This window comes from Chiloscyllium plagiosum, unplaced genomic scaffold, assembly GCF_037043375.1.
Source record: "Chiloscyllium plagiosum isolate Xiang-an unplaced genomic scaffold, Cpla_swu_hap1 HiC_scaffold_2, whole genome shotgun sequence".
In the NCBI taxonomy this organism is placed as follows: domain Eukaryota; kingdom Metazoa; phylum Chordata; class Chondrichthyes; order Orectolobiformes; family Hemiscylliidae; genus Chiloscyllium; species Chiloscyllium plagiosum.
Window position 1 is genome coordinate 116967028 of NW_028270140.1, and position 21087 is coordinate 116988114.

A 21087-nucleotide genomic window follows, 5' to 3' on the forward strand; every position below is an offset into this window, starting at 1 on the left:
GTGACTGACTAATAAAGGCAAGCATACCAAATGCCTTCTTCACTATCCTGTCTGCCTGGACTCCACTTCCAAGAAATATGAATCTGCACGCCGAAGTCTTTTTGTTCACCAATACTTTCCAGGAACTTACCATTAAGTGCGTAAGTCATACCCTGATTTGCCCTTCCAAAATGCAGCACCTCACATTTATCTAAATTAAACACCATCTCCTATTGCTTGGCCCATTGGCCCATCTGATCAAGATCTCATTTGTACCTGGAGATAACCTTCTTCACTATGCACTGCACCTCTAATTTTGGCGTCATCTGCAGACTTACTCACCATATCTCCTATGTTCATATACAAATCATTTATAGAAAATGATGAAAAGCGGTGGATACAGCACCAATCCCTGTGGTTATCAGCACCCCTCCATCTAAAAAGCAACCTTCCACCACCACCCTGTGAGATACTGTGTTTTAGGTTATCTTTACTAACTCATTCACCAGCTCATTATATTCATTAATACCAGATTTCCGTTCATTCATAACTCTTTACTAACCCATTGTTTATTATAACAAGGTTTCATTCATTTATAAAACAGCGGTTCTGTAGTACATTTTACTAACATAAGATAGATCAAATTTAAAACAACCCTTTCTAATCAGAACAAACCTTTCAAACCCATTACCGTATTTTATCAGCCTGTGCTACCTCTGAATAAGTGCAGCACACAGAACAATACCATCCCCATCATGTCTCCACAAAACATTACAATATTAATCTGCCCTTACCAACTATCTCCCAGACCTGTACAGATTACAGAACTTCAAACAGTTTCCCCAGTTAGTATATAGTTGTTAAATACCTTTTAACTGGGCTGTTATCCCTTTAAGAAACTAACCGACAAAACTGCGCTTCCATGAAACTGGATGAATGAATGAAACTGACACCAGCAAATAGTAAATAAATCTTACAACCCAGCTGTTGGGGTAACCAGCTTAATATCCTTTATTCTTTTATTAACTACAGATACAATTTCTAACTAATTTAGGGCATATAGGCCTAATATTTTTACTAACATTTACTCACTTAAAAGACAAAAGGACTAACACTCTTAATTATGCAAGCAGACCGGAGAGACACTCTTAATCCCATCAGAAGTAGTAGCCAGCACTTAGTATGTTTTAATCCATCTCCTGTCTCCCAGGACAGAACTTCCCAAACCTTTGCGTGTTGTAGATAAACAATGTAACACCATAGTGATGGAATTTTAATATATGTCACAACTGTGTATAAAGGGGCTCTTGTAAGAACTGTATTTCAGGATTCTATTGCCGCCTCGAACTTGTGCAGCTTGTGGTTGTTGAATAAAGAGGCTATTTTCACCACTCACCAATTTTGGCCATTATTTGAACACGATCCTACAACCCTCTGTTTTCTATCTTCGAGCCAGTTCTATTTCCAAATGGCCAGTTCTCCCTGTGATCTAACTTTGCTAATCAGTCTACCACGAGGAACCACGTTGAACACATTACTGAAGTCCATAGAGATCACATCCACCATTCTGCCCTCATCAATCCTCTTTGTTACTTCTTCAAAAAGCTCAATCAGGTTCGTGAGACATGATTTCCCACACATAAAGCCATGTTGTCTATCCCTAATCAGTCCTTGCCTTTTCAAATACATTTACATCCTGTCCCTCAGAATTCCCTGCAACAACTTGCTCACCACTGATGTCAGGCTCACTGGTCTATAGTTCTCTGGCTTTTCCTTACCACCTTTTTTAAACAGTGACACCATGTCAATCAATCTCCAGTCTTCTGGCACCTCACCTGTGGCATCAATGATACTAATATCTCAGCAAGGGGCCCAGCAATTACTTCTCTAGCGTCCCACAGAGCTTCTAGGGTATAGCTGGTCAGGTCACAATGATTTATCCACCTTTACGCGTTTTAAGACATCCAGCACCTCCTTCGCTGTAATATGGATATTTTTCAAGGTGTCACTATTTACTTCCCCACCTTCTCGACGTTCCATATAAAATGGTGAATTGCTAATCTGTTTCTTTTTATTTCCAAAAGATCATTGATTACTGAATTTATAAATCTTTATCAGCTACAATTTTGATAGAAATCAAAGCTCATTATGAGACTTGTCTCATGAAATAATTTAAAGAAATGTGTCTCCAAACTGGCAAATTTTCAGCCAGAGAGTGATGTTGTCTATGTTTAAAAGACCTACTGACCAATTTTAGGTAAATGAGCTGCAGTGATGATGCTTTTACATTGCTCTGCGCTATCAAATGCAATATTATAACTGATCTACAACTGAAAGACAATAAAAATACGTGAGTGTTTTAATGCTCCACGTGATTGCCTTTCTTAAATTTGTCAGGATTAATCTGTATATGCACAAGATGAAACAAGTAAAATCATGGTTTCATGAAGAAAATAAAACAATTCAATTCTGTATGTGGTTCTTAATGTTTGCCATCACAGCATAATGGGTCACGGAATAATTATCCTGTTAATTGTTAGAATTGCTGTACTATTCAAGCACCATAAGTACAAAAAGTAGAACTAATAAATAGGATTACGTTTAGATGCGAGCATCATGTAAAATGATTAGAAAACTTATACTGTTAACCTTCAAGGTTGCATGCTGCAGTTTGCATATTTAAAACTTGATCAAACAACAATTTTATCTATAACTCAGATTTAAGAATATGCAGCTACTGGTAACAGTCAAAATGTCGAGATGAAGTGTTGAAATTTAAATGCAAAGATCACTTATGAAGTAATTGCTAAGAATATATTTTCCACTTTTTGGAAATTATTGCATTTCCAACATTCTTCATTGGGATTATTGAAGTGGATTTAGGTTTATTTTCAATATATTAGGACCCTCCAAATGTTTAGATGTAAGCAATGTTCTAAAGAATGGAGGCTCCATATAACTATAAGACTCCTGTTACCATCTCTCACTCATTGTTTAGTCACTGCAATGAACGGTTGGTTAATTGTAGAGAAGAATGTACATGGAATATATGGTAAAGAACAGTCCATTTGGCCCAAATGCTCCTCACAGGTATCCACCCCTCCTCAGTTATCTTTATTCACTTTTGCTTGTGCTTATCTCGCTTCCCCCTCAATGCATCATCTTCCCTTGAATACATTAATACTGAAGACAATCTTAATGCTCCTTTGTGCCTGCCAAAATGTGACTAACAAATGAAAATGCAGATGCATGCAGAATTCAAATTGTCTTTCCACTGGGAAAAGAAATTCCTTGGCATCTTGTCATGACAATTCAACTGCCGAATCAGAGTTACACAAACATTTCATAACCAGTGTATTTTTTTACCTTTAATTTTGGCTTACTATGTAGATATTTAAGTAGAACGTAGAGGGAAAGAAGCTGTGTACATGGCTCATCAAATGCTTCTTGTAGCATAACTTCATTGACAATAGCTATCGCACCTGGAAAAAGAATAACATTTTCATCCTTACAATTATTTTAGAAATAATACTTTCAATTGAGGCAAAAAACTATCATATAAACTCCCTTTTCCTTTCTAGATATGTACGGGAGTTGTTACATAACATTAGAGCCACTGAGCAACGTATTTACCCATCTTTTAAATAATTGCTGAAATTGTCAGATGCATCTTTTCATTGTGTAGTCCAATCCTTGCTTACTCCCCAAATGTGTAACCTTAATGAATATTGTATTTAAGCAACTCAGTGATATTCTTTGAAAGAGTAATATGTTGGCTGCATACAGAGGAACTGGATTTCCAGACTTAGATTTTCAGAAGGCTTTTATAAGATGCCATAACAAAGATTATTGCAGAAAGCTCATGGTGTTGAGGATGGGGGTGGATCCATATTGATATGGATGTAAGACTGACTAGTTGACAGGAAACAGACAGCAGGCATAAATGAATCATTTTTCGCTTGGCATGACGTAACATGTGGTGTGCCACAAAGATCAGTGTTGGGACCTCAATTTTTTTACAAATTATATAAGTGAATTGGATAAAGAAACCAAAGACATGATTGCTAAACTTGCTGATAATACAAAGATAGGTGGTAAAATAGGCTGTGTAGACAACACACAACAGAGAGAAAGATAGACAGGTTAAGTGAGTGAGGAAAGACCTAGAAAATAGAACAATAATGTGGGGAAGTGTGAGATTGCCCATTTCAGCAGGAAAAATAAAAGAAATAAGGTATCTAAATGATGAGAGATTGCAGAGCTCTGAGATGCAGAGGGTTCAGTGTGTCCTAATGCATGAATCACAAAAAGTCAGGATACATATCTAGTAAGTAATTAGGAAACCTAATGAAATGTTATCATTTATTGATATGGGATACAAAAGTATGGAAGTTATGCTTCAATTATTCTGGGCACTGGTGACACCACATCTGGAATAACACGTACAAGAGAGTCAGTGTTCCTTTCCAAGAGAAACCGTCAACAGATCATATGGACTGTCTTGTATGAGCGCAAGCACAAAAGGAGCAGTCTGAAGAAATTCAGAAAAATTTCACTCCCATCGAGGAGTGAAGTTCCAATGAGCTGCTGGTGCCTCTCTTGCTGAGAACATGGCTAAGAGGAATCAGAAACTCGAGTTGTGCAAGGTTGAACATGAACAAGCAATCAGGGCTGCCAAAATAAGGAAAGTCAGTACACAACTAAGGTTACTCAGAAGACAGCACCCAAACAGAAACTTGCTAAGCCAGTAAAGTCTCAGACACCACATATTGGTGGAAAATGCTAATTATCATCACTATATCTGTACAATAAAACCTGAATAAGCTAACAGCAGTGTCCTAGACTAATAACTGGAATGGGTAGTTTGTCTTATGAGGAAAACTTTGAGAGGCTAGGCCTGTATCAGCCAGAGCTTAGAAGAGTAAGAGTTAGAGTTGATTGAAACATATAATGGTCCCGAGGGGTCTTGACAGGGTGGATGTGGAAAGATTATTTTCTGTTACGGAAGGTTGTACAATTAAGGGTCACTATTTAAAAAAATAGGGATCTGTTTAAATATTAAGGCAGATGAGAAATTTTATTTCAGAAGATCAGGAGTCTTTGGAACACTCTCCCTCAAAAGGGCAAAGACAGCAGATACATAGGACCATCATTACCTTCAGTTTCCCCTCCAAGCCTCTTATCATCCTGACTTGAAAACACATTGCTGTTCCTTTTCTGTTGCTAGGTCAAAATCCTGGAATTCCCTCCCTAAGGGCATTGCCTATCAACCCATAGAAGGCGGACTGCAGCGGGTCAAGAAGGCAGCTCACCATCACCAGGGCAACTAGGGATGGGCAATAAATACTGGCCAGCCAACGATGCCCAAATCCCACAAATGAGTAAAAAAAGAGGGGCAGAGTTCTTGAATACATTTCTAAGGCAGAAGGAAATAAATACTTGATAGGCAAAGGGTGTGAATGATTATCAGGGCGATTAAAATGCATGTGAAGAAAGGAGATCAGCCATGATGTTAATGAATGCTGCAGCAGCCTCAAGGAACTGAGGGTCCTACTGCTGTTCATAATTTGAATGCATGTATAAAGTGCTGGAGAAGCTGAACAGGTCAGGCAGCACCTGTGGAGAAAGAGAAACACAGAGGGTGGAATTCTACAGAGACCCAAGCAATGTGGGCTATGGGAAACTGAAGGCAGAATCATGTGAGAAGTTCAACGGGATCTATGTTGACATTAGGGAGCAACCTGCTATACCTCTAATGCATTTGCCAAGTAGTACTCACTTACTGATGCTACAATTTGCCTCATTAACATTCAGATTCCTGTCTTAATGAGTGGTGGATAGCAGCATGGACGAGTTAGACCGACGTGTCTGTTTCCGTGCTATACATCTCTATAACTCTAAGTTCAATATGACATGTCTCCACATGCAGGAGATTGGTGGAAATGGGCTGCCAGTTTGATGTGAGGTAAAAATGGGACATGAGGCACTGGAGGGGAGGTGGTTATCTGGCAACCAGGCTAGATGTGGCATACTGCTAGAGGTGGATATTTAATAATTACTAAAGCATATGGTATCGTCAACCAATTTAAATCAATATTAATAACCAGAATCTCACAGATCATGAAATGTTAGCGCTTAATTCCGAGGTTAGACTTTTAGCACACTTCTGTCCTTTGTACAATAAACAATTTTCCCACTTACACTTTAGATCTTCCTCTTTAATAAAGGAGTCAATTAGTAGATTAAATGTGAAGTTGTCTGGAAAAATTCCATATTGTATCTGCAAAATAAATTGAAACATTGAACAAAGAGGATAATAAAATCAACAACAACCAAATCAAGGAAGTTTACATTAAAAATATCTTTGTACATAACATTTTCTGTTATGCTGGCTCAGAAAGCCAAGTAGAGAAACGTTCTGAGTTAGCAATCCCACTCCATATGGATATCCCTAGCTGTCACATTTTCATTCCAGAGAAATGGGGATCGGACTGAGTCAGACCTGACTCAGTAGCACCACTGTAGGGCAGATAGCAAGCCCTCTGGGTAAGGAAACCCAAATCCGTTTACTGAGACATCTTACCCTATTGTAGTGATGAATGATTTGGAGATGCCGGTGTTGGACTGGGGTGTACAAAGTTAAAAATCACACAACACCAGGTTATAGTCCAACAGGTTTAATTAAACCTGTTGGACTATAACCTGGTGTTGTGTGATTTTTAACGTAGTGATGAATGCCAGTCCTCACATCCCTCTTATCCCACATGCCATCTCATCCCTCATACATCCCATACCTCCTCCAAATCACCCATAGATTCCCTATAGCCAATCACTGAATATTCAATCCTCAGAAGCCACGCAATAGCAATGAGAATCCTTTGAAATGGCCATTTTAAAAAAAACACCTCGATCAACTGAACAAATTATTCAGTGAAAAAGAAATCATACTGACAGCACGGTGACTCAGCAGTTAGCACTGCTGCCTCACAGCGCCAGGGACCTGGCTTCATTTCCACCCTCGGGTGACTGTCTGTATGAAGTCTGCACATTCTCCCCATGTCTGTATGGGTTTCCTCCGAGTGCTCTGGTTTCCTCCCACAGTCCAAAGATGTAGGTTAAGTGAATTGGCCATGCTAAATCGCCCATAACATTCAGAGATATGTAGGTTTGATGTGTTAGTCAAGGAAAATATAGAGTATAGGGGAATGGGTCTGGGTGGATTACTTTTCAGAGGGTCAGTGTAGACTTGTTGGGCCAATTGGCCTGTTTCCACAATGTAGAGATTCTATGGTTCTATGTAAAACTATTCTCCACTAATGAGGAAAAAGTCCCTTAACTGGCCATTTAGTTGCAAGAAAACAAATAAGCAATAACTATTGAGAAACTACAAGGACAGATAATCCTTTTATAGCCTCTTAAATTCATCAAACTGTGAACCCCACCCTGGTCAGCTAAGTGATTCATAGCTTTTTAAACTTAGCCAAACATTCATAATATTTGAAAAACAGTGACTCTAATGTTGACCCCGAGTAATGTATCTTACTCTAATCAGAAAACAACTGTTCATCAAAAGATGGCAGCGGAATAGGACGTTTCAGTTGGAGCTCATCCGCTCCATCCATTCTTTTTCTTTTCTGTTGCCTTTTTTTTCTCCTCTTCTCAGCCTCATGGTCTCTGTGCCTCCTAACCTGTGAACCTGCAGCATCGGTGTCTCCGAACCCCTTGCCTCCATGCTGACCCAAAGAGGCATCCTTTCTGCCTGGCATAGCAGCCTGGTGTGGAGGCCTCCTGGCCCTGCGTGGTGGCCTCTTGACCCAGCATGGAAATCTCCCAGCAGCCCAACATGGCAGTTTCTCGGCTAAGTATGGTCTCAGCGTGGACTTCCGTCTCAAGGTGATTCCAGAGCGATCTCCCAGCCTTGTGAAGCTTGGCATGGTCTGGAGCCAAAGCCTAGTGAGAATGGGAGGCTAGATGCCAGCATGGACTGGATTGAAAGAGCTTTGTACTGAACTATGTTTTTCCTCCATCTTATAAATTATTCCTAAAATCTGCAATGCTGGACTTCTTATTTGTCTATTTTTCCTGTAACTGTAACTGAAGAAGCTGTACCTCAGGGTCTTGTACCTAAGATGATGCCATAAGCAGCAATGTGTACACTTTTCTTGTATACATTTGAACACATGTGACAACAACACTAATTCTAAATGGTTTTTCTTGTCAGTCAACATTGGTATGGGCAGATTTGTGTAATACAAATATCGCAGTGTCAGTCGTCTGCCAACATGCTACCTCCAATATCAATGTAAAATTTCACATTTGAAGCATGCTTCTAAAACAATAATTGACTGCAGACTGGCAGAGTTGATTTTGCTGACAGGGTGCACCAGGTCTCAACTTTCGACTCTTTTACTGAGAGTTGCAATCATTGGTTCACTTCTATTTCATTGCTGCTCTGCATTTCCTCATCAGTGAGTGTTTGTAATTCAAGCCCCATTCTCTTATTTGTGTGCTTTTTATTACAAAATTTGCTACAGTTCAACTTTTCGGGAGAAATGGATATAAACTACAGAATCTGGTTGAGTTTGCCACAGTACCCCAGAAGGAACAAGAAGGGGGAAGATGAACCAAATGATAGAAAATTCAGTAACAAAGAACATAGAGATATAAGTACACAAACCTTTGAAAGGACAACTTGAGAAGGCTGCTAAAATGAAGATAAAGAATCCCTAGTTTTATTAATGGAGGCACAGATTATAAAAGTGATCTTGAAACTTGTGAAACCACTGGTTCATCCTCATGGAAACAATGCATGGAAACAGAGCACAGGGGCAGAACACTCCTGTGCTCTGTGTGCAATACTCCATGTGCAATCTAACCAGTGTTCTATATAATTGAAGCAAGATTATTTTGCCCTCATGCTCAAATCCTCTTATGGTTCAATTCTAGACAACACCACTGATGAAGACTATTAAGCTGAGTGATGGTGCAGAAGAAATTTACTAGAATGGTACTGGGTGAGGATTTATTTTTGCAGGAAATCTGGGGGCATTGGCTTTAGAGAAAAGGATGCTAACAGAGGATTTGACAGAAGCATGCAAAATCATGATTATGTTAAGAGTAGGTGAGGACAGACCATTCTCATTGGAAGTAGGGTAAGTAGCAAGATGTTATGGGATATTCAGATGAGTTAGTGATAGCAATAGAAGTTGGGGGCGGTGGGGGGGGGGGGGAATGTAATATTGATCAAGCAATCAATTACAGCAGTGAGGAGGGATGATATTTTGCAAGGATTATCAAATGAGGCCAAATGAGTAGAGTTGAAACCAGATAAAGGGCAAACAAACTGTTAAGTGTGTACTATGATCAAACAGTCTCCAAGCAGGGAGAGAGAGAAAAGACTAAATATGTAATCAAATTTCAAAGCAGTACAAAAATAATACAGCAGTAAATAGTAGGAATCTTAACTATCTAAATATTAACAGGGATTGTTTTATGATGCAAGGTAGAGACAGAACAGTGGAGTTAATGAATCTGGAGTTAGATTTAAACTGCCAGCACAAGCACATTGCACTAAATGGACTCTTTTTAGTGTTTTATCATTCTGTCATTCTATGTGTCAAAAAGAATTCTAGGGACCATTACTATCAGTGTTTCATCAGTAATGAAAGCCTCCAGATTGTTATAAAAATTCAATTGTTTAGGGATTCAAAACTTGCTGATAGTCTAAGAGTTAGATAACCTTGCCTCTACTGCTGTATTAAAACTAAATGCATCATTTATTGATGCATAAGTAAAGCAGAAAACAGATTCTCTATTCCAGCTCCTCAGTGAAGCTTCTCAGTTTATTTTAAATTATAACTAGTGGGCTGAGATTTTTGTCCGGGCGCAGAGGCACACTGCCCCACGTGAATAGCCATGCTTTGATTTTTGTTTGAAGGAAATCCAATTTGGCGGTGATATTTTGGGTGTTGGGAATGTACAGTGTGTATAAAACACAGCTGTCCCAGCTGAGGTCAGGCTTCATTTTGAAGTGGGAGATGAAAATCTGATTTTCTCTCACACACCATTTTCTTTTGGTGGTTTTTGAGTCCCATTGAAAGCACACCAGGTTTAAGGATTTGTGATGAAAACAGAAAAAAACTGCTGAGGAGTTTGAAACCTTCTGAAAAGTGAAATATTTTAACACAATGAAATGGTACTGTTTGGTGTACTGTAATTTGGATGTGTTTTAATGCAGTTATTTAATCCAGGGATGTGTGCTGCAAAGGTGAGTTGATGTTTACATTGACTGACATTGTGTAATTACTCAGATGCATTACAGTAATTTTCCATGGAGAAACTAAAAGAATGCATTTTTAAAAATGTTAAAAAAAGGTCTTCCATTTTCATACTTTTGTCTGACTTCATCAGATGGCCAGACCCAGCTGCTTTAAAGTAAACCTTGTTTTTGAAGGGAGAAAAGTGATTTGTATCCATTCACTAACAGCACTCTGCTTTGAAACATAAATGGATATCTGTTCAGTAGATGCAGTTGGAAATCTTGTACAGATAGCGGTTCCATTATGAATGTTTGACTGGGATTCTAAAGCTGTGCAGGTGCACTTGTAGAGTGAAACTTTCAGGAGTACACAGTAACAAATCTGTCTTTTTGTTTCGTGTTTGATTACAAGCATAATAGGCTTAAAAGATTATAAATTTTCACTCTTTGGGTTATTTGGTTGAGTATCAACGACTGAATTTATATTTCCATTTAAATAGTAGAGGTCTAATGGTTTGCAACAGTTTTAAAATATTTTCCATTTTTACTGCACTGCTCCCAAGAACAATAAAATGTGCATTCTGGGTGAGTGCTTATGCAGGATGCATGGATGACATTGAGGTGACATGGGTTGTAGGGAAGGTAAATGGAATGCTGGCTTTTATTTCAATGAAGTATAAACTTAAGAGATCTTGCTAAGATTATACCAGCACCAGTCCAATCACAGTTGGAATCGTGTGAACAGTCCTGGGCCATTTATCTAAGGAAAGTTATTGGAGGCATATCAGAGAAGGTTCAGTAGACTGAGACCAGGCATGGAGTGATTGTCTTATGGGGAGAGATTGTTCTCCTTGGAATGTAGAAACATGAGAGGCGATCCTCTAGAAATATAAAAAATTCTTAGAGGCCTTGGCTGGGTAGAAGTGGTTGTTCCCCCTTCTGGGAGAGTCTATCACCAGTGGGCATAATCTCAGAATATGGGGTGAGATGTTTAAGACAAAGATGAGAAGATATTTCTTCTCAGAAGGTGATGAATTTATGGATTTATTTACCACAGAGGGCTGTTGAGGCTGGGTCAGTAATTATATTCAAGGCTGAGACTGTCACAGATTTTTGAACATTGAGGGAATCAAGGGTTATAGGGAAACTGCAGGAAAGTAGAGTTGAGGATTAACAAACCAGCCGCAATGTGAGCGAATGGTGCAGCAGACTTGATGGGCTAAATGATGGACTTCCAGTGTTATAGTCATATGGTGCCAGGGAGGTAGTAGGGAATGCGGTAGGTGGATGAATGAGGATTGAGCCTTTTAAAAAGCTGAGGATTGAGTACTGTTTTGCAGTACCCAGGCATCCCTTCTAGCCAGCCTGCCTCTGCGCATACTTAGAGTCAGAGATGTACAGCATGGAAACAGTCTGTTCGGTACCAACTCGTCCATACCCACCAGACATCCTAAATTAGTCTAGTTCCATTTCCCAGCACTTGGCCCATATCCCTCCAAACCCATCCTATACGTACAACAATCCAAATGTCTTTTAAATGTTGTAATTGCACCAGCCTCCACAATTTCCTCTGGTAGCATGGTGGTTCGGTGATTAGCACTGCTGCTTCACAGCTCCAGGGACCCGGGTTCAACTCCAGCCTCAGGCGACTGTCTGTGTGGAGTTTGCACATTCTCCCAGTGTCAGCGTTTATTTCCTCCGGGTGCTCTGGTTTCTTTCCACAGTCCAAAGATGTGCAGTTAGGTGAATAGGCCATGCTAAATTGAGCATATAGTGTTCAGGGATGTGTAGGTTAGGTGCATTAGTCAAGGGTCAATGTTGAGTAATGGCGTAGGGGAATGGGTTTGGGTGGAATTCTCTTCAGAGGGTTGGTTTGGACTTGTTGGGCCAAAGGGCCTGTTTCCACATGTCGGGATTCTAAGCTCATTCCATACAGGCTCTGTGTGAAAACATTGCCCCTTAGGTCCCTTTTTAAATCTTTCCCCTCTCACCCTAAATCTTTGCCCTCAAGCAGTCCATTACCAATCACAAAGTACACTGTGAAAGTCCCTTGCATATTCACATATGGCTCAGGTGTGCATCTTGCAACCCGCAAAAGTGCACAGATCAAATATTCCCGAATCCAGACAAAACTTCAGCCCGACGAACCAGAGAGAGAAATTTTCCTTGTTTTGTAAACATTTAAAATACATTAAAACATTAAAAAGTATGTATTTTTAATGTGCAAATCCACTGTAGTGACCTCACATCACTCAGGGTTATTCACTGACGTCATTGCATAGCACAGTGCATGGTAATTTGGTAAAAAACAGATTAAAACTGACACTGGAAAACATCTGTTTCACATATCAGCATAATACTTAGTCACCATGACAAACTGAACCATGTTTTAACTTTCTAACTGAAAATGTTATGACCATAAAAAATGCAAACTCTATATTCTGGTCTAAAATAAAATGCTTTAGAAGATAAATTGTTTTCCTTTTCAAATGCAAATATTGACTCAGCATTTGAAAGAAGTTAATTTGATTTTTTTCTAAGTTTGCAGACAGAGAGCTAGATTCTGCTTGAAAACTAAAATGCATTAATGTGAAAAATGGCCAAGATGTGCAGGTAATTGAGTGATATATTTTCAGTTGCAGATCCCTAAATCTTACTGGGCCATTTACAATGCCATTTACTTCTTTCCTCAGTTTCGCTATTCTCTCTATTCTGACTGTGAGAAAGTGCTCATTATTCTCTTGTCAAACAAAGTGGCAATCTCATGACAGAAAGGAAGATCTAGACTATGATCTTTGAGCTAAAAATCCCCTTCAGGATGTTAGCAGGAACCTGTCAGAAAATATTAGATCTATTTATTACTAAAGGATGGAGTTCTGGCATATTACTCACAATTTGGCAGCAGCAATGTCACACATGATCAGAATTCCAATTTCCAACCTGCGTAAGCATCAAAAATCTTTCTCATCAAATGCTTCATGCTAGAATTCTCACAATTATTATAAAAAGCTGCTTCAGTGTTTTGATGAAGTTCAATGTGAGAAAAAATCTCTCACAAAGTGATCAGTCATTCTCTGGGAGCACATTTACCAACATTCTGATAACACCGTACTACCAATTTTCATAAAGACAAAGTTCTAACTCAGCAACCACATTGTGACTCAAAATGAGATAATGCTGCCTGTGTGATTGATAATGCCATACGGAATTACTTGCTAAATGACTAGATTCTTGCTTTGAATGGGAACATTTTCTGCTTTACTTATGCTATCAGTGTTTCTTTGCTGAACTCCATCTTGAGCATGTACCAAAGGCTTAATTTAATGCACTATCATTTCTATGATGAAGTTTAAATTAGTTTCTTCTAAGAACTACGAGATACATGCAGAGGCTATAACTTAAAAATTATTTACTTAAAGGTCCAATCTGTAGAAATAAGTCATTTCTGACAAATTTTCAGATCAATCCCAGTAACACTGGAACAGAATTAAAATATAACCTTCACCCATTCCAATTATCTTTTCATATAGTGATGCATTGCTCTTCATTTTCCTTAAAATGTTCCCCATTGCAATGCAGTGTTTATCCAAATAGATGGTTTACTAATTGTACCTGGTTTCTCACGGTGTGCAAGGCCTTGTCTCTCGCATCATACTTCAAACACTGTCGAATCCAGCTATGGATAGTCCAATCTCTTAGATACCAGCAGTTTGGACTATGTCGAAACCTAAGATGTAAAACAAAAGTTACGAAGCCAGTCCATACATATATACAAACATACAAATTAGGAGCAGGAACACACCATTCAACTCTGAGTCTACAAAGCATCGAATAAGATCATGGCTGATCTGATTGTTATATCAAATGCACATTCCTGCCAACCCCTGATAACTTTTCAACACCTTGTTCAGCAAGAAACTATCTACCTCTCCATAAAAATATTCAATCAATCATTCTGCTTCCATCACCATTTGAGGAGAAGATTCAAAGGCTCTCCACCCTCAGAAAAACAGCTTTGTCTCATCTCTGTTCTAAATGGGTGACCCTTGATTTTTAAATAGCAATTCTTGGTTCTGGATTCTCCTCTTCATATCTAACCTGTCAAGACTCTTCAGAATCATAAATATTCTAATTAAGTCACCTTTTAGTCTTCTAAACTCAGCAGATCCAACATTCCCTCCTAAGACAGCAATCCATCCCACAAAAATTCGACGTATAAGTCAAGCAAAGTCTTCCTAAACCACTACTGACAAAGTTATGACCTTCACAATCTCTTAGATACTTGTGCAGTTCATGCCTAAAAGCAGCAAGATCTGGATAATATCCAGGTTGGGCTGACAAGTGGCAAGTAGCATTCACACCACACAAATGAAACACACAATAACCACCTCCACAACAGGGAATCTGACAAGGGTCCCTTGACATTCAAGGGCATTACTATTGCTGGATTGTCCACTAACAACATATCAGAGGTCACCAGGGACTGGAAACTGAACTTCAAGCAGCCATGTAAATATGGCAGGTGCAAGAACAACTCAGGGATCAGGAATCCTGCAGCACATAATTCACCAAAGCCTGTCCACCATCAACAAAGCACAAATCAACAGTGTGCTGGAAACTCCTCACTTGCCTGGATGAATGCAGCTCCAGTAACAAATCGAAAAGTTTGATGCCATTCAGGGCAAAGCAGCCTGCTTGATTGGCACCAGATTACAAACTCCCTCTATCAGTGATGCACAGTAGAAACAATATCTGCAACATGTACTGCAAAATTCACCAAGATTCCTCAAACATCAACTTTCAAACCCATGACTACTACCACATAGAAGAACAAGGGGCAGCAAATTCATGAGAACGCTGCCAACTGCAAGTTCCCTTCCAGGTCACTCACCATCCTGACTTGAAAATACATTGCTGTTGACACTGTTAGTGTAACTCCCTCCCTAACATCACAGTGAGCCTACCCACACAAAATTGACAGCAACAGTTCAAGATGGCAGCTCACCATCACCTTCCACAGGGCAATTAGCAACAGGCAATAAATGCTACCCAGGCAGTGAAGGTCATTTCCCGAATTGAACAAGAGAAATCATAGTACCTAGTTTGATGTACATGTGACTTTAGACTCTAAAAATTCATTAACTCGTAACTGCTGTCTGAAATGTTTAAACAGTCAATGAACTCAAGGGCAATTAGGAATGGGAATCAAATGCTGGTTCTTGCCAGAGACATGTGTTTCCTATGTTCGAATTCCAAGAGCTAGGACAGACATGATCATAAGATCATAAAATTTAGGAGCAGAAGTAGTATTCAACAATTGATTCTGCTCTGCCATTCGATAAGATCACAGCAGATCTGATAATCTCCAACTCTACTTTCCTGATGTGATGAATATTTGCTGTAAACCTCTGTGATTCCATCAGGGAAAGATAAATAAGAAACAAATGTGCATAACTTATGACTATTAAATAACTACATTTGCAATGCTGCTTTTTGACACCACCAGCATACAAATCCCTGAAAATGTAAAATAACTACGTTTTAGTATAACCTGGGATTGAGAATAGGAGTCTCACAGAGTTGATAAAATGTGGCACGAGAAAAAGCACAACAGGTCAGGCAGTATCTGAGGAGCAAGAGAGTCTATGTTTCAGGCAGGACCCTTCCTGAGTCTTGCAGAGCAAACCAGCAGCTGAAACTTCTGAGAATCCACTCGACCTTCTGCTGTAACATCCTACCCCACCTCATGACAAAGAAGTAATATACAATGACTAAATACGGCCATTCACTTTGTTGTGGAGGAGAATGGTTCATGTCGTCTTGGGGCTTGTGTCTCAGGGCTCTTTTGTGGAGAGATTGCTATTTGGTCTGTTCTGGTAATTTGTGGCTTGTAATAGTTTCCCTGTACCTAAGAGTGACTGCTGTCTGACCCTAATAGGCTTCTGCAACATTTACTTGCACTATTATATACAACATATTATAAGTACATCTCTCACTGGTACAGAGTCTTCTGCTTTTTCCATTACCACTTAATTATCATAATCTTTCTCATTTTCAGGTTCTGCCAACTTAAGACATGAGTGTGAGAACATTACAGAAACTTTCCTACGTTTAATGTTGTACATAAAATATTCCCCAAGAGTGAGGCAACTAATGTCTGATGTATTTAAGTCTGAGAGTTACTTCAAGCTGTTGAACAGGATTGCCAAGTTAGTATACTACCACATATTTATACAAAAGAAATACAGAAGGCATAACTTCAAGCTGAAGTGGTTCTATAACATATATTCAGCAAAAAGTACCTCAGTTTTATACAAATTTAAATTTTTAATTGCTATTGCAAAAATAGAAGAACATTTTCACAATTTTCTACTTGAAAAATTGTGCTTGTTGAGTTTATTAGACAGTAAAACAAAAATATACTCAAATTACCCTTCAAACATTTATGTAATTTTATCCAGCCATTGATATTGCAAAATACATCTCTAAAACTATAAAACTGAAATACTCATCTACAAAGTGCAGCATTATTTCTGTAACAGTTTTTAAAGACCTGTAAGATAACAAGATGAGCAAAACGCAAATATTATGTTGGTTAGGAACGAAGTATTTCCAATGAAACTTGAAAGGGTTCAAAATATATTTACAAGGATGTTGCCAGGGTTGGAGAGTTTGAGCTATAGGGAGAGGCTGAAGAGGTTGGGCCTATTTTCCCGGGACTGTCGGAGACTGGTGGCTGATCTTATAGAAGTTTATAAAATCATGAGGATGGATAGGGTTAACAGTCAAGGTCTTTTCCCCAGGTTAGGGAAGTCAAAAACTGGAAGGCATAGGTTTAAGATGACGGGGGAAGATTTAAAAGGGCCCTAAGGGGCAACTTTTTCATGCAGAGAGTGATATGTGTATGGAATGAGCTGCTAGAGGAAGTGGTGGTGGCTGGTACAATTCTAATATTTGAAAGACATCTAGATGGCTCTATGAATAGGAAGGGTTTGATAGGATATGGGCCAAGTGCTGACAAATGGGACTAGATTAATTTAGGATTTCTGGTCGGCATGGGCTGTTTGGACCGGAGGGTCTGTTTCCATTCTGTGCATCTCTGTGACTCTATGACTCTAAATGGGTTACAGAAGCTTTAGTCTCAACTTCTGGAATGGATGTTGTTAATCTGATTAACGTGGCACAGTGGTAGTGTCCCTTCCCCTGGACTGTATTCAAGTCCCACATGCTCTGGATGTGTGTAATAACATTGCTGAATAGGTTGATGAGGAACATATGAAAAAAAAGCATATAGTAGCTTAAAAAAAAAGTCACGCTGATTTTGGCAGTGGGACAGTCACACAGTTGTGTGTAATAGCACTCCAGAGGATATAAAAAATATTGAAATGAGAGGGCTCTTGTGGCAGTGTCTCTAGCTCTGAGCCAGGCTGCCTGGGTTCAAGTCCCCCAAAATGTCCAGAAGGGGTGTAAAACCAGCTTTGAACAGGATGATAAAGAAAATATTCATATAGAAATGAGAGATCAATGAAGTAAAGCTGAGCTTTTAAGTTATTGCACAAATAATGTCAGATTTTGTCCCAACATTCGAAGTTTTCACCTCAAAGACATACTTGGCAGTAGTAGTGACAATATGATGGTAAATTAATATGTGAGTAATATGTAGCTTTCCTCATACAAACTTATGAGATATAAATTCTAAGCATTCAATCTTGAGATATCCTGAAAAAGTAGCAGGCTTCCACTTTCATTGATATAGGAACCACAATCCGCACCAGAGGTACATCTACTTCAGAGATGTTTGCGAAAATAATGTTGTGCATCAAAGATACTAGTTGGTGATCTGGGATATATATATATAGTTACAATAGCTCTGCATGGATTCCACTTTGTGTAAATTTTATGGCCGACAGTCATTTGTAGCAGAGTTTTCCCCAGAGGCATCTAAGCTCTGCCACCAGCCTCAAATAGGATCAAAAGGACTGCATTACGTAGAAACATTCATTCATTGCAATTTCCCTTTGGAGCATCCAATTAATAGTTAGTGGTTGGGCACTCAAAGGTGGAGATGAAAATGTGTTGCTGGAAAAGCGCAGCAGGTCAGGCAGCATCCAAGGGGCAGGAGAATCGGCGTTTCGGGCATGAGCCCTTCTTCAGGAATCTTCTTCCTGAAGAAGGGCTCATGCCCGAAACGTCGATTCTCCTGCTCCTTGGATGCTGCCTGACCTGCTGCGCTTTTCCAGCAACACATTTTCAGCTCTGATCTCCAGCATCTGCAGTCCTCTCTTTCTCCCACTCAAAGGTGGAGGGCCAGTCAGAGATCTTCCAGCCTGAAAGCAGCAGAAGGAAACCAAAGTCGGTGAGGGGCAGAAACTTTCAAAATCTTTCCAAATTTTTTATTGTTTTAAAATAAAAAATGACTTTTACATGTGGGCCACAACTTCTCTTCAGGGTGCCCAGTGCCGGCTGCTGGACTCAGAGAGAGAGAGAGAGAGGGGCACAGAGGACCTTAATGCCGGCCTCTCAGTGTATCATCCAAGCCATGAATATATATTCTAAATAATTTGGGCCCTAGCACCACTCAGTGTGGCGCTTCACTAATTACAGGTTGCCATCCCGAAAATGTCCCCTTTATCTCAAATCTTGGTCTTTTAGCCAATCCTCTATCCTTGCTAATATTACCCCCAACACTACAGGTTCTCATTATAATAAGTTGCCGTACACACGGTGCCTTATTGAACACCTTTCAGAAATCCAAATATGTTGCATCGTCTGGTTTCTCTTGATCTATCCTTCTTGCGACCTCCTCAAAGAACTCTACTAAATTTGGCAGGCACGATTTCCCCTTCATGAAGTCATGTTGACTCTGCCTGATTATATTATGTATAGTTTATGAACAGAGATTTGGTCCTCTTATCTAAGGAAAGATATATTGAAGGCAGTTACGAGAATGTTCACTAGGTTCATTCCACATGGAGAGGGATTTTCTTAGGAAGAGAGAAATTGAGTAGGTTGGACTCATACTCATTGAAGTTTCAAAGTATCAGAGGAAAAGTTATTACAACATATATGATGTTTAGGGGGCTTCACAGGGTGGATGTAACGAGGTTGTTTCCCCAAGTGGGAAAGATCAGGACCAAAGGGCACAATCGCAATGTAAGGGGTTGCCCATTTAAGTCAGAGGTCTGGAGGATTTTGTTTATCTCAAAGTTGTGTACCTGGGGAATTCTTTACTATGGAGGGCTCTCAAGGCTGGGTTGTTAAGTATATTCAAGGCAGGGATAAACAAATTTCTGATCAATGAGGAGACCCAAGGGTTATGTCAATTTGGCAGGAAATTGGAGTTCAGGGTTATTAGATCAGCCATGATCACACTGAATAGTGGAGCAGACTGGATTGACCAACTTCTTATGGCCTAAATGTACAAATGTGAAGATATTGGCCTTTGTCTAACTGCTGCTGACAAGATTAATCATGAATAATCATTATTTTGACGAAGAATATTGATGAAAGGAATGCTTTAGCTGGTGTCTATCTGGTATTTAAGAGAGATAAAGTATCAGATACAAAAAAAAACAAGCTAACACAATTCATGCTTAGAGAAAAGGAGACTCAGTACCAACTTGAATAAAAACAATACTGAAGAATGGAGAACAGCAAGTCAGTCAAACCTATAACTTCTACAATCTAGTAGGTGAAGGTAGCTGATGCTTGGGAACACCACTCACAGCATTCCCTCCAAGTGATGTAACACCCTGATTTGGAACTCTACCAATGTTGCTTCTGTTACTGGGTCAAAATCCTGCAACATCCTAATAGTAGTGTGGATGTGCCTGTACCAAATGGATCGTAATGGTTTAAGAAGGAGCCTCACCCTTGCTAGCAACGTTCTCATTCTAAGATTGAATAAGGAAATGATAATTTTTAAACTGTCATATGATACTCAGTGGTGTTCTCCAGGATTCAGTGCCTAGGACCAGTATTGTTCTCACCCTATATAAAAATGATATAAATGTTGGCATACAGAGTTAAATTTCAAAATTTACCAAAGATACCAAAGTTGGAGATGTAGTAAATGAGGATGATAATAATTGAATGCAACATATAGATAAATACATACCTACAACCAGAATGGACAACGCAACCATAATTCTAAAGAGCGTACAGCGACAGAGGGATACATAAACACGGTTGTTTGAAGGCAGCAGGACATATTGAGAGTATTGTTAGAAAAGTATATTCAATCCTGGATTTCTTAAATAGAAGCATTGAGTACAAAAGCAGGAAAATTGCTGAGAAGAGAATCATACTGCCAAAGGGTTTTGGTGGTGTGTGGTCTACCTCAAATCTGGAAAGGAAAAGTGCCACAGAAATCTGAATAATGGGCTAAGAAAGCCATTGCATGCTACAACCATGCAGTAGCTATGAGACAGTATTTTCCATGAACAGGATGGAATCATCATCAGTCCAAAAATATATTCTACATAAGCATACAAGTGAATGTATGAATTTCTGCGCCACTGTGATGGCAGGTATAATAGGCTGTAGACCCTCATGGCTGATCAAATCAAGTAGCATGTTCCTTCAGTTGTCCTTCAGAGGCAGAATACAGACCATGCTCGGCCAGTCCTTGTCATAAAACGCAAAGCACAACTACTTTTAGATGTGATTGTGAGATTGAATATCACAGCTGAATAACTCAGTGCACTAAAATTACACCGAAAACTGATTTGAGATATTGAATTAAGGTTACAAAATGACTTATTTACACTTGTTAAAACAAAATAAACAGGAATATGTTCTCTACAGACAAAAAGATTACGCTCAAGTATTTTTTTTTCAATAACTACACG

At 39.2% G+C, this 21087-nt stretch overlaps 1 protein-coding gene across 2 annotated transcripts in view; it reads right to left on the reverse strand.

The window, feature by feature from the left end:
* mrps27 (mitochondrial ribosomal protein S27) overlaps positions 1-21087 on the reverse strand; it is a 100805-nt gene that overhangs the window by 38286 nt on the left and 41432 nt on the right. For both annotated transcript variants that reach the window (XM_087999991.1, XM_087999993.1), the window contains exons 5-7: positions 13850-13964; positions 6181-6259; positions 3346-3461 (exon numbers count right to left, since the gene is read on the reverse strand). In XM_087999991.1, coding sequence (XP_087856117.1) covers positions 3346-3461; positions 6181-6259; positions 13850-13964 — 310 coding nt within the window. The remainder of the gene's footprint in view (positions 1-3345; positions 3462-6180; positions 6260-13849; positions 13965-21087) is intronic.